The sequence below is a fragment of the Cydia splendana genome, chromosome Z (assembly GCF_910591565.1).
Source record: "Cydia splendana chromosome Z, ilCydSple1.2, whole genome shotgun sequence".
NCBI lineage: Eukaryota > Metazoa > Arthropoda > Insecta > Lepidoptera > Tortricidae > Cydia > Cydia splendana.
In genome coordinates this window covers 44,625,269-44,639,405 of record NC_085987.1, presented here as the reverse complement: position 1 = coordinate 44,639,405, position 14,137 = coordinate 44,625,269, and the positions used below count along the sequence as shown (strand labels likewise).

Here is a 14,137-nt window from a genome sequence, read left to right as displayed (position 1 = left end):
TGGCAGAAGTCACTGTGAGTTGTTATGACTTGTAGTGAAGCCCCTATTCTGGCAGGGGTTTAAGTCTGGTAGCGGTATAAATGTCCGTATTCTGACAGAAGTCACAGTTGTTAGGGCATTTAGTGGAGCCCCTATTCTGGCAGGGGTAGGTCTGGTAGCGGTATAAACGCCCGTATTCTGACAGAAGTCACGGTTGGGTCGGGTTGGGCTTGTAGTGAAGCCACTTTTCTGGCAGGGGTTTAGGTCTGGCAGTGGTATAAATATCCGTATTCTGACAGTTGTCACTGTTGTCAGGGCTTGTAGTGAGCCCCTATTCTGGCAGGGGCGGGCTTTGTCATCTCCGACGTAGGACACTCGGGCGAAGCCTCTCCAGATTAGGCTCTGTGGACAACAAAGTATTATTAGTTAAGTTTCATTTCTCTGTGCAGATAGTTATACTACAAAAAGAAAGCCCCTACGCCTTATGCCAAAAAATCCATTTCATGCCAAAAATGCCTTAAATCAGTTTGGAAAAGAGTGGATACTCTTTGAACTGTGGACCGATTTCTATCAAACAGCTAAGAACTACCGCAAGGAAACTCGCTTTCACATCGAAATCGGTCCATCCTGGTAGAGCATGTTGTTTCAAATCCCAAGTTTTTATTTTGGCAGTACATGGAGCCGGGGTGTCAATAAAGTGAGACCCACCTCGCTATTGGTGCTGGCTCTCCACGATGAGCATGATGGACTGGTGCTGGTCGTGGATGGTGGGCACGGAGCGGAGACACTCAATCTGGTGGGAGGCCCAGTCTTTCTTCTGGCAGTAGGTGGAGCAGTAAGGGGTGCGGCGGCAGAGCGAGCACTCTGCTGACGCCTCGCGATTGCAGTTTGCACACTGGGGATAAATAAAACTATCGTTTATCATATGTACATGCTTGTAACGACGAAAAGTGAAGCTCATTCTATGATCAGTTGTAGAAACTTTATGAGACACGCCATTATGTGGGGGTTTTCAGAAAAAATGGTACCATTTACTTTCTTTTTCGAAAAACCACTTCTACTTTAGAGTTATTTGGACTCAGAATCACGGGTACTATTGAATGAGACAAAGAAAAAAGTGCCCGCAATATTTCATACAAATCTTGGTGTCAGTTTTGTGACGGTCCATACAAAATGTATGTGAAAATGCGTCATAAAACTGTCTTTTTAGGGTTCCGTACCCAAAGGGTAAAACGGGACCCTATTACTAAGACTCCGCTGTCCGTCCGTCCGTCCGTCCGTCTGTCACCAGGCTGTATCTCACGAACCGTGATAGCTAGACAGTTGAAATTTTCACAGATGATGTATTTCTGTTGCCGCTATAACAACAAATACTAAAAACAGAATAAAATAAAGATATAAGTGGCTCCCATACAACAAACGTGATTTTTGACCGAAGTTAAGCAACGTCGGGCGGGGTCAGTACTTGGATGGGTGACCGTTTTTATAGATAATGGTACGGAACCCTTCGTTTGCGAGTCCGACTCGCACTTGGCCGGTTTTTATTTTTTGAGACTATCTTTAAAAGTAAATGGTACACTTTTAAGTGAAAATGCCCATGTTCAGTACACCAGACACCTACCTTCTTAGACTCAGCGTCGTCAGCGCTATGTAGCGCCGCATCGGCGTGCTCCACCGCGTGCAACAACGCCCCCGCCCTCTCCTGTTCTATCCTCGCGAGCTGCCGCGCGGAGACTCCCCTGACGTCCTCCACACACTGCTTCAACTCGGTGGCTAGTCGTGACAGTGTCGACCCGATGTCGTCGAGACGCTTCAGCACGCCACTCATGTCTGGTAGATCTAGCGGTCAGAATAAGGTACTTTATAACGTCTAAAATATAGTAAAGGGTCTTTGTTACTAAAACAAAGTACTGTTGTAGAGCATTATTATTTTCCATCGTATTTTCAGGGAAACGTACGAACGTATCTTGCTATTTCAGTCAGTCTCGCTACCAAAAGTACTGAGGTTGATTGAAGTAGCATGAGAAATACGAGAAAATACGATGGAATACAATAATGCACTACATCTGTAACACAGAGAATGCAAATAGAGTAGGAACGCTAAGCATGAAGAAAATCGTGCATTGACCTGCCTGTTCTTATCTCTATCGCACGCGCATAATTATTATATTACTGTACCGCTCGCACACTCGCATTGGCCGCCGGCATCATGGGCAACAAAGCCATTAGCTTGCCACCATTTTTATCATACACCACACATTTGTATGCAGAGACAAAGGCATTAACCTCCTAAAACCTAAGGTCCTACCTATAGCACCTCTTCGATGAAATTTAAATCCTATTCAATTGGAACATAGTCGCTTTTGCTTTGTTTCGTTCAATATTCCAACAACGCAAAATCAACTCTATTTCCTACACTATAGGTTCTAATTTCAATAGCAAATTTTGGATTTTTCATTTGTATGGCTAGGCCTTAGGAGGTTAAGGTAGTGTATAAATATTTCTGGCCCTTAATTCGTATCGATAATTTAGACCTTGACTGTACTTTTGTGTTTACCCTTAACTAATTTAAATAAAATTCTTATGATTCTAATAAAACAAGCAACGCAAAAGAATTCGCTTTGACGTTTTCTAATTCGCTTTGCCTTTTTGCCTGAATCAAGAAATAACTTCAAGGTTATTATATTTCAAATTTTACTAAATATAACGGCATCCTTGAAAACGTCGTGAGGAAACCTGCAAACATAAGTATGCAGGTTTCTTCACTATGTTTACATATATATATATATATATGTGTGTAATAATTCAGCCAATATACGTCCCACTGGTGAGCCAGGCCTCTCATGCGCGAGAGGGCTTGGACTATAGTCCCCACGCTGGCCCAATGCGGATATCACATCAGCACATCACATACACCTTTGAATTTCTTCGCGGATGTATGCAGGTTTCCTCAGGTTGTTTTCCTTCAACGAAAAGCTAGTGGTAAATACCAAGTGCTATTCCGAACATGTTCCAAAAAACTATTGTTACTCAACATACTTATGATGATGAATAGTGCTAATGTTGGCCTTTATCATGTGTCAACTGTCAATTTCTGTCAAGTGTGTCAGAACGAGACGAAGGCTATCCTTATCGCACTACTAACATGAAAAAAAAAAACGCAGTTAATTCGCTAATTGGTTCAATGTTGAAAAAATCGCATTGCACAGTAATTATTATTATAATCGCATGGCATTTATAAAATTTTGACGACCGGTCTGGCCTAGTGGATAGTGACCCTGTCTGCTAAGCCGATGGTCCTGGGTTCGTATCCCAGTAAGGGCATTTATTTGTGTGATGAACACTAATATTTGTTCCTGAGTCATGGTTGTTTTCTATGTATATAAGTATGTATTTATCTATACAAGTATGTATATCGTCGCCTAGTACCCATAGTACAAGCTTTGCTTAGTTTGGGGCTAGGTTTGATCTGTGTAAGATGTCCCCTAATATTTATTTATTTATATTTATTTATTTATTTATTTATAAAAAAAAAAAAATTACGTTTATTCGTTTGTTCTTGTCAAATATTAACCGAAAAAATTGATTGGGCCACTTTCCAACTAATAAATAAAATATCAAAGTCAAATTTCGCATTTATTGATTGGTATTTCGCAGAAGCATTGGTTTGTAAAATAGTATTTAAAAGATAAGATAAATTACCTACTGCATAAACTTTAGATTTAATTAATAAAATACATTCTATTTTAATATATTATGTTAAAATTGCCTCTTAGTAGTCTCACACCCTGGCAGGATGCATTACCAAATCTATAGTCTGTTTTTTTTTAAACTTGGAAGTTAGTTACCATGCCGCGGGATCTGACAAGCAAATTTTTAAACAGAAGTATATTTTCACAGTAATTGAGATAAAATCCCTCGCGACGGACAAATCTTCCGTCGCAAGATTAGCGCGGCGTGCCATATCTTTAGTCCCCTTCTCATTTCATGGTTTTTGCCCCCTCTTAAATGCTACTTGTTACGTATACGTACGTGTGCTGGCTTGCTAGCTAGAACCCAACTGGGGGTACCCGCAGATCTTCTCATTTACCCACATGTCAATATATAACACTACTATAGATAACAAACTCACTGGCAGTAGGATCGTTGCTCGCGTCCGGCGCCTCCAGCAGATGATAGTCCGCATTACTCTCCAAGCCCTCCGCTATGGTCTGCCAGGCCTCCTTCGAGTGGCTGTTGTTGCTCGTGTTGTGTATGTTGTCCATGTCGCTGTCCCCGAGACTGCTGTCTCGCTTTATCTTGGGCTTCTTCTCGGTGCCCTCATCTTGGTTGCGTCTCCGTCGCTTGTAGGGTGTGAAGAGACGGACTGGGCCCATAGCTGGAAAAGTAAAGTAGTATTTAGTTGGTGGTTTGTAACATTATAGACTCGAAAAAACAGGTAAATTGTGCGTAATTGGAAAGCCTTGGTGCACAAACAGGGTTGCAACCCGGATCCGAAAGATATGAAATTATATGGTACTGGATGCAGAATATCCAGATCCGCGGATCTTCCCATACATTTCAGATCCATTGTGCAAACCCTATGCACAAAACACCGTCTTTATGTGGTCGCGGCAATCAGTCTTGAGAAAAACAAGGAAGAATACAGCATAGAATAATGATTATAAAAACTTTCTACCAAATTTTGCTATGGCGAAGTTGGGCACCAACGGCAAAGTTAGGACTCCCTATGATACTTCTGCCAAGCCTGATTATCAATGAATTGCAATATTGATAGCAGGGTTTGCTTATCAAGTTGTACATAAGATCATAATAAATAAAATAAAAACCCTGGTACTCTCTCAGAGAAAATTTGTCAGTGCAATCATGTTTTGATTTAGTAAATACTACTTATTTATCTCCATTTTATTTGTACTTTGATTCTTTTAATATAATAAGGGCCGGACAGATTGCAACCTGACTGCAACTGTTGTGTGACAGTTCCCATACAAATTGCAGTTGGGTTGCAGTCCGTTTGTATCGTCTCTTTGAGGCTAAATATTTTACAGAAGGGGGACCAACCTATTACCCATATTCTTTTAATGTTAGTAATTCTAAGTTGTTAGAATACTTGTTAGTTTCTAGGTTTCATATCAATAAGATTGCAGGCATATTTTACCACTGTCACTTAGGAATGCTACTTTCTTGATTTCAGTAGTATTTTTAAACAACACTAAATAAAATGCTCCAAAAGCAAACAATCTGGTAGTATTCTAACTTACAGAACAGACTAAGTCTGTTCAATTCTGTTGTGTAAGTTGTTAGAATACTTATTAGTATCTAGGCTTCACATATTTACTAATGTGCAACTGGTGAAACACAACTCACCGGACTGATCGTCGCAGCACGCGCCGCATGTGCAGCTGGTGGCGTGCGGCGTCAAAACGCCCTCATCTATCAGCGCCTGGATGCTCCTCCCGCCGAACCTTATCGAGCGCTTCCAGTCCTTGCTCGACGCCCGCCCGCACAACGCCTCGAACTCGCTCGGCGTGTACCACTCCAGTCCGTACTTAATACACCTCCCGCGGCCTCCCGAACCGAACCGCTGCTTGTGCAACTCTGCAGACGTATTTTTACACCGCACCGGCAGAATGGGCATGTTCGCCGTCTCTGCCCACGAGCGCGCGCTCGCTCGCGCTGGCGCCTGGGAACCCTCATCGTGCCGCGGCGACGGCGGGTTTTGTATCACTATATGTGTCGCTTTTATATCCTCGTTCACCGGCCCGCCTGATATGAAGCCGTTGTCCACGCAGAGCATCGGCTTAAAATGCCCCGGCAGCTGGTCAGATGTGATCACATTGAAGGTCGTTCCCGTTATAAGAGTCCCGACTGGTAGGGACACGGGCACGGTCACCACGCCGTTGGAATCGGCGAGACGGGCCGCTTTGAGCGCGCCGCCGTCGCGCTCCAGCCTCTCGACTTCGCGCTCGCTCGCCGCCGCCAGTGGATCGGGCTCGGTCACTTCGGTAATGTCCGGCATAACGACGTCTACCGAACCCCTGTTCTCCGCCATCGCCGAACGCCGCCCACCCGATACTCCCCGACCGCCTCTGCACTTATTTATCGAAGCACATCAACGTTTCAACGAATTATTTGCACTCCGGATGGAAAAATGAACTTCGCTCAGCCACAGTCCGCCATAATTAATCGAAATATGAAAACATTTCACACACGTACGCTCCGAGGTTATGGCGGCAAATTCGAAATTCAATTGTAATCACTTTAGACAGGAGGAAGCAGCCTATTTTTTTTATTTAAATTATTGTAGTACGGTTCCAAATACTTGTAAACTTGCATGACAATCATAATTTATGAAAACTAAATCAATATTACTTTTACACTTACACTACTCTCTGCTTTGAGTGCTTTGCAAACCATTGCAAACAGTAGGTGTTGTGTTGAGTGATCAATGTGATCATACACACACAGTTGATTGGTCATAATTATTTTCTGTATTATATGATAGTAGCCCAGAATAGTTTTACAGGGTAATTTACGTAGTTAAATTTACAGATATAATACGTCCTAAATTAATTTCTTATTCATTTATTTTTATACGAAACGATTATTGCGAACGCTTCTCAAACTAAATTATTGATTTTTTGAACGCCATGTTCTTACGCAATATTAACCGACAAAATTGGGCAGGGCTGCGTTAAATGCCGCTCATGGATAGGTGATACATACATTTGAATTCTGCTGGCATACACGCGTTAGCTTTCCGTTTTACGACACTCGTATCTGCCAAACAAAATAATAATAAAGGAGGGAAATATTCAAATATATTATGGTATTTGCTAGTTATCTCCTTATTTTTCGTTAAATATCATGTAAGAATGTTTTGTGTATTGTTTTATTGAGAAAATGTGAATGTTTTGTTTATAACGGACAGGTAGTCAAGTGTCGTTAGAAGTTTAATCGAAAAGAAAATTAAAATGGATGAGTTGCGGTCGAAACATAAGTCCCTGCACAATGCCGCTCACCACATCGCCTTGGAGTGTATTAATCCTCAGGTACCATTACTTTTTAATATGTACACATATATATTTACAAACTACTAATTAATGAAAACTATATGTAGGTTCGTTCAAAAATCTACCTGCCTGCTACCTGCGCACTTTTCAATTTATTGACGCTGTTGCGATTATTAGTCGCGTTGAGTGGAAATCAAATACAAAATTAACAGCCTGCTTAAATCCAACAACAACACACAATACATTTGTTTAATTTTTATAACAAACATTTAAAAAAGCTAGGTAACTTATATTTCTATTATTATTGTGATGCCTACTAAGGTCAGTGGACTTTACTATACCTGTCCTTTGTTTTCTGCAATTTTCCAAGAACCTCTTTATTGTTGTTTGTCTAAAATCGCTACCTGCTGACAATCTACGCTGCATTGCATTATTGTTAACTCGTTATTTTTTAATCTGCCAAGCAATTCATTACCTTCACAATAGTATTTCTCAATATATCCTGTGTTTAAACCAGTGTTGGGCAAAGTTACCTTTTCTCTCCCTAAGTCTCTTTGATCACATATTTGAGCAAAGAAGTATTTTGTTGATTTAATTTAGCTGTCTGGTAGGGGTCACTGACATTAGTCAGACAACCAGTATTTTTTTGAATGTAGATACATTCAAAAATGTGTCCAAAGAAATTTGCTGTTCGAAACTCCTGGTATAATGATCCCTCTATGATTATATTGGACTGTTTTTTAAAGTACGGACACCATGTACAAAGAATTTTCTACATAGACCTGCCTGACCCTATCTCTAGTCACGTTTACACAGTTGCATAGATCACCGCCATTATGGGCAGGACAGCAATACAATAGGGTATTTGACTGTATCAAAAATAAATTATTTTACACCATGCATAAAATAAAGCACCAGAAGATTAATAGAGAAACGTAGATAGCAGTTATAGATGGTGAAGCAAATCTTGTCAGTAGAAAAAGGCTCGAAATTCAAATTTTCTATGAGACGATATCCCTTTGCGCCTACATTTTTCAAAATTGCCGCCTTTTTCTACTGACAAGATCTGATCGACCAACTATATTTTTAGACACAATTTCTATTTTAAAACCCATATAAAACTATAAAGAGTAGGTGATTTGATTGTGACGTCACATGCTAGTGTTTCATATAAATTCCATAGTAGCAGAATTGTATTGACAGTTTGAAAAAAGAAACTGATTCGACTAGTAGTCAAACCTACTACGCTTGTGTGATTGAGATAGGAACAGATGGGTCAACGTACGAAATTCTTCATGCTTAGTGTCCTTATTCTACTAAAGCAACCATTTTAGTATATTTTAGTAACTGGTAAGGGCATTTATTTGTGTAATGAACACAAATAAATATCTGTTCCTGAGTCATAGGTGCTTCCTATGTATGTGAGTATGTATTTATCTATACATAGAAGTATGTATACTTTCTTCTAGCACCCTTACAATGCGTACAAGCTTTGCTTAGTTTGGGGCTCTAGGTTCATCTATGTAAGATGACCTCTATTTTTTTTTATTTGGGCTTAAAAAGTGTAATTTATTGTTAGTTTATAATCATGTTATTATTTCCAGAGAATGAATTAGCATAGAAACATGAAGAACAGGTTGTACCCGGAGCATCATGGCCTGCAGACGGATAGAGTACATAATACTTACTAAAACTGTTGTGGCACACGCTTTTAAGAAACATTAACATTATAGTCAGGCCACGCTAAGTTTTCATGTGCTATGTCAAGTATGGCAATAGGCAGGTCTCGTGGCGTGCCTCGGTCACATTGCCTCGGGCGAGGCACGTCTCCACCGACTGAGCTGTTTCACACGGCAATTTTCTCGCGAGGCTGCTCGCTCTGTGTGGACCCGCCTAATCCCATATCTTGTATCCCTTATTATAGCTTTGTCTTGGAAATATAGACTTTACAAAAGAGATGCCTGTTTAATATGCATCACTTTGAGTTACTGGATCAAGTTTCTATGTTGTTGGTGTTTTAATCTTACAGATAAAACTAATTTTTTTTCTACAAAGTCTATATTTTATTCACAAGTGTGTTGCACAAAATTAGGATTATTTCTGAAGAGTGACCATGACCATACATGACCAATTTTACTTGAAGCTAAATGTACAATATTCCAATTTTGTCTGTCTCCTAAAATGCATTTTTTTGCGTTCAATATGGTTTCTTATTAATAGCTGGCTGGATTTAATTTAACTAGAGTCTGTGCGGAACCCATACATTCTACGACTCTTCTCTTTCCGCACAGACTCTACATTGTCTTTAATGGCGATTCTAGTTATTTAGTGGAATAAAGGATATCCACCAAACCAATGAAAAAAACCAGAAAGTTAAGTCATTGACCTTTTGTTCACCATACATATTTTATACTAAAACTTCACTCACACGCCAGCATTACGGGCGCAAGTATAACATTTATAAGTAACCATTTTGATCAGCATTTTAGTGTTCAGACATGTCATTCACCGATTTCGCACACCACTATGCTTCCTACACATGTGTGATACGCACAGGCCTGTTCACAGTGTGTGTTGTCCCACCATGTCTGTGCTCGGAGCAGTCGCACTCGCCGTACCATGTGCACCCGTACCCGAGCCCCGTGCGGCTGCAGCACGCCTTCCAGAGCCAGAATAGCCCCAAGATGTTCCACCCTAAAGGGCTCAAGCCTCATATCGTAAGTATATGTCTGTCTGTGTTGTTCCAACCTGTGATTCCTGTGTGCTCGGAGCAGTCGCACTCGCCGTCCCGTGTGCACCCGTACCCGAGCCCCGTGCGGCTGCATCACGCCTTCCAGAGCCAGAATAGCCCCAAGAAGTTCCACCCTAAAGGGCTCAAGCCTCATATCGTAAGTATATGTCTGTCTGTGTTGTTCCCTCCTGTGATTCCTGTATGCTCGAAGCAGTCGCACTCGCCGTACCATGTGCACCCGTACCCGAGCCCCGTGCGGCTGCAGCATGCCTTCCAGAGCCAGAATAGCCCCAAGATGTTCCACCCTAAAGGGCTCAAGCCTCATATTGTAAGTATATATATATGTCTGTCTGTGTTGTTCCATCCTGTGATTCCTGTGTGCTCGAAGCAGTCGCACTCGCCGTCCCGTGTGCACCCGTACCCGAGCCCCGTGCGGCTGCAGCACGCCTTCCAGAGCCAGAATAGCCCCAAGATGTTCCACCCTAAAGGGCTCAAGCCTCATATCGTAAGTATATGTCTGTCTGTGTTGTTCCATCCTATGATTCCTGTGTGCTAGAGCAGTCGCACTCGCCGTACCATGTGCACCCGTACCCGAGCCCCGTGCGGCTGCAGCACGCCTTCCAGAGCCAGAATAGCCCCAAGATGTTCCACCCTAAAGGGCTCAAGCCTCATATCGTAAGTATATGTCTGTCTGTGTTGTTCCATCCTGTGATTCCTGTGTGCTCGAGCAGTCGCACTCGCCGTACCATGTGCACCAGTACCCGAGCCCCGTGCGGCTGCAGCACGCCTTCCAGAGCCAGAATAGCCCCAAGATGTTCCACCCTAAAGAGCTCAAGCCTCATATCGTAAGTATCTATATGTCTGTCTCTGTTGTTCCATCCTGTGATTCCTGTGTGCTCGAAGCAATCGTACTCGCCGTCCCGTGTGCACCAGTACCCGAGCCCCGTGCGGCTGCAGCATGCCTTCCAGAGCCAGAATAGCCCCAAGATGTTCCACCCTAAAGGGCTCAAGCCTCATATCGTGAGTGTGTCTGTGTGTTGTTCCATCCTGTATGCTCGAAGCAATTGCACCCGCGTCGTCAATAGTAGCGGATGAAACAAGGCACCGAAAGTATCTACCACCCTAATTTTTTTTTTTTCAAATAGAGATAAATCTATATAGAGTTCGCATTCAGAAGTAGGGTAATTCGCCACTGTTAGTAATTGGCCTCTCAACCAATTTTTGAACAAGCAGATACGTCTGCGAGCGATATTCCAAATTTTATATTAAAGGAAAACATGGAAAAAGTTACGCTTCCGGCAGGACTTGAACCCGCAATCTCCGCAATCTGTGCGTTGGTGCGTTAATATAAAATTGGGAATACATATTTATTTTTGTTAAGCTGTTGACGCGTAGTCTGATCGGCTACTTTGGATGCTTACTGTACCACCACCAGCCTAAAGCTTGACTGTATATTGTGAGTACCAAATATTATCGGCACCTTATGACCACGAGACCATGACCAGCCAGTCACGACCGGTATGCCAGTATAGGTTATCGTCTGAAATAAAACTAAGGAGTTATTGCACCTAAATTTATTTAGGTGTAATTCTTGTATTCATTCTTTGTCTATATGACAAAGCAATAACAATTTCATTAACTTTATGTTGCCACTAACACACTTTACTGAAATATGCTTAAACATAACTTCTTTTTAACAACACCTAAGTCACCTAACACCCGTTCTATCTCCAGGACGGGCGCGCGTACAGCACACCAAACGACAGCCCGATACTCGGGCGCGCCCTCTGCCTCACGCCCCGCGGCAGCCCCCTCCCGGGCCGAGTCTCGCATCTCAGCGACAAGTTTCAAGACTCGCTCACTCTGGCGTCGGACACGGACGCTCTCGTCGCTAAGATCAGCACCATGTTCCCTACTGTCAGCGAGACGCATATCAAGATACTGCTGAAGAAGTAAGTATATTTAACAAGAAGCGAGTTGATATAAATCGAAAAACTAATACCAGACATAGATATATGTAACTTCAATTGTATGGGAGCGGCTTTTTGGCGGCGGGATCTTGTGACTCTTATGAAGATCACAAAGTCAGCCTTAACTATGATCAGTTGTATAAAATGTCTTAAATGACCTTTGCCCAGAGTTTTGGTCCCAATAAGGCGCTACAAAATTCTATACATATCATATTTTGTTTGAAAGGAGCCACTTTATCCTTTGAAGCACAAACTACTCCTATAATGCTTAGATATTTATGGTTTTACCTCACCAAAGAGCGCCGATGACTTTAAATGTTGTATTGAATACGTATGCATCTTTTCCCCAGATACTACAATCGCGAAGCCGTCGTAATAAGCGCTCTCCAAGTCGAGAAGCATCCCATAACGACCCCGGGACCTCTCACCATGTCCCCCATGGCGGCTCGCATGCAAAAGGGGGCTATGGGGGTCTATTCGGCCCTACAACTGGCCAAGGGAGTGTCAGGCTCCATACACTCTGCTCATTTTACCCCGCTGACTGGGACACCTCAAGGTAACATTATGAAACAGACTTGAAAAGCCAATCTAACGAGATTGTTTATTCTGTCTCTCATTTAGTCGGCCTTAGTTTAGTAGATTATCTTTTTCCTTTTATGAAAATTCGGTGCCCTATAATGAATCCTGGGCCTGAGGCCCGATTTTAGAATTTCGACCGCTCGATTTCGTGTATTTCGTTCAATAATATCTCCAGTGCCCGGCATTTAAATTCTACTAATAGAATTGAAAACGAGAGGTCAATACCACTCGATTCCCAATTTCTATCGCACGTATTTCAAAAGTTAGCGTTTCTCCGTTTTCCACCGATTTTCGATTGCCGAAATCGAGCGATCGGAATTCAAAAATCGGCCCCCTGGGAGTGTTTTCCGCCCTGGAGTTGGCTATGGAAAGGAGGAAGGGAGGGTAGGGAGGCCAATTACCAGCCATTTAATTTTTTTTAATGTTTTTTTCTAACTCATTATTGCATTGGTGGGCATCAAATGAATAATCATTTCTTCTCGTGAAAACTCGGTAATCGGACTTCCAAAAGGTGTGGACAGCATCTACGGAAATTGGCGTAGGTATTTAATAATGATTAAAAACGAAACTTTTGGGATTGCCGAATGTAAGAGATAAGGCCTTTTTACACATTGATTAGTGTTAGGTAAGCCTTTTTATACATTGGTTAGTGTTTAGTACGAGTTAATATTTTGCTGCTTTCGATTTGTGGCAAATGAAAAAACTCGCACTAAACATGAATCAATGTGGCAACAGGCCCATAGAGAGATATAATGTCAAATCGTAGATTTTGATCATTTAGAATTGATAACTTCATAATATGGTTAGATGAGATCATGAGATTTGACTTTTCATGATGTGACCAACTGATCATTTCATGAAATGATTGCCACATCATAAAATGATAAATTCTAAGATTGGGCCACGACATTTGAAAAACCGCAATCAAAGTCTGTACAAAGATGAGTCAGGCTTTTATCTGCGTTATCTCGCAGATATAGATAAAAATAACAAATCTATATATTTTTTATATCCAAATGCATAAACTAGTCGGTCTGTTCGTTCAGATTAATTTAGATTTTATTGACGCTTAATCCCTAGGTTTATATTTATATACTTTCTGATATAAAATATTGTCTAAATGTTGTGTGTAGGTAAATCGCTTATTTTCAACTGTTTATTTATCGGACCTATTTCTCATGCTGACCGAATTGTCCAAAAGGACTTTCTTCTTGTCTTTCCTTTCCAAATATCCAATATAACATTTTTCTGGTCTTCATAATTCACTTTACCAACATATTTTATCACGAAGCGCTGGTGGCTTAGCGTAGAGCGTGCGACTTTGAATCCGGAGGTCGCGAGTTCAAACCCCGGTCAGATGGCAGTCACTTTCGTAAAAAACTAGTGCATATGCCAATTCTTGGGATCAGTTTGTCAAGCGGACTCCAGGCTCCCATGAGCCGTGGCAAAATGCCGGGATAACGCGAGGAAGATGAATGAACATATTTTATGATTTTATCGCAGATCGGACAAAGTCTGGGCGGTATGCTTAGCAATATAACTGGAAACAACGTTAGTTTACTATAAACCGTGCTTGTGCTAGAAGTGTTAGCTAGATAATGGTTCAGCAAAAAATCATGTGGCTATCTGATGAGGTGTTCTATAAGTCGTCCAGGAAGTTCAAGTTTCATTGCGCGTTGGGTAAATAATGAACTATATTACAATATTAATGCGGTGGTGGCCGAGTGGATCTGACGTCCGACTTTCAATCCGGACTATCCGGAGGTCGTGGGTTCAAATCCTGGCTCGTACCAATGAGTTTTTCGGAACTTTTGAACGGAATATCATTTGATATTTATATACCACTAGCTTTTCGGTGAAGGCAA

The 14,137-nt window shown here is 41.7% G+C and overlaps 2 protein-coding genes across 4 annotated transcripts in view; one reads left to right on the top strand and one right to left on the bottom strand.

Moving 5' to 3' along the window:
* Positions 1-6,354, bottom strand: LOC134805337 (deformed epidermal autoregulatory factor 1). Of its 3 annotated transcripts, none has more exons than XR_010146266.1 (6): positions 5,347-6,354; positions 4,112-4,357; positions 1,601-1,818; positions 688-874; positions 326-381; positions 1-58 (listed from the first exon to the last, which is right to left on the bottom strand). XR_010146266.1 is itself a non-coding variant. In XM_063778668.1 (5 exons), exons 1-4 carry the CDS (start codon positions 6,029-6,031, stop codon positions 692-694), a joined length of 1,332 nt encoding a protein of 443 aa, XP_063634738.1. In that variant the 5' UTR covers positions 6,032-6,351; the 3' UTR covers positions 200-381; positions 688-691. The 3 variants fall into 3 exon arrangements, 1 of the variants encoding a protein (XP_063634738.1); XR_010146265.1 differs by having other exon boundaries at positions 10-146; XM_063778668.1 differs by lacking the exon at positions 1-58 and having other exon boundaries at positions 200-381; positions 5,347-6,351.
* Positions 6,355-6,703: 349 nt separating this feature from the next.
* The window catches only part of LOC134805149 (uncharacterized), a 34,638-nt gene continuing 27,204 nt past the window's right edge, over positions 6,704-14,137 (top strand). The window contains exons 1-4 of the mRNA XM_063778451.1: positions 6,704-7,031; positions 9,596-9,709; positions 11,458-11,675; positions 12,044-12,249. Of these exons, the coding sequence (XP_063634521.1) occupies positions 6,954-7,031; positions 9,596-9,709; positions 11,458-11,675; positions 12,044-12,249 (616 nt within the window). The 5' untranslated portion in view covers positions 6,704-6,953. The remainder of the gene's footprint in view (positions 7,032-9,595; positions 9,710-11,457; positions 11,676-12,043; positions 12,250-14,137) is intronic.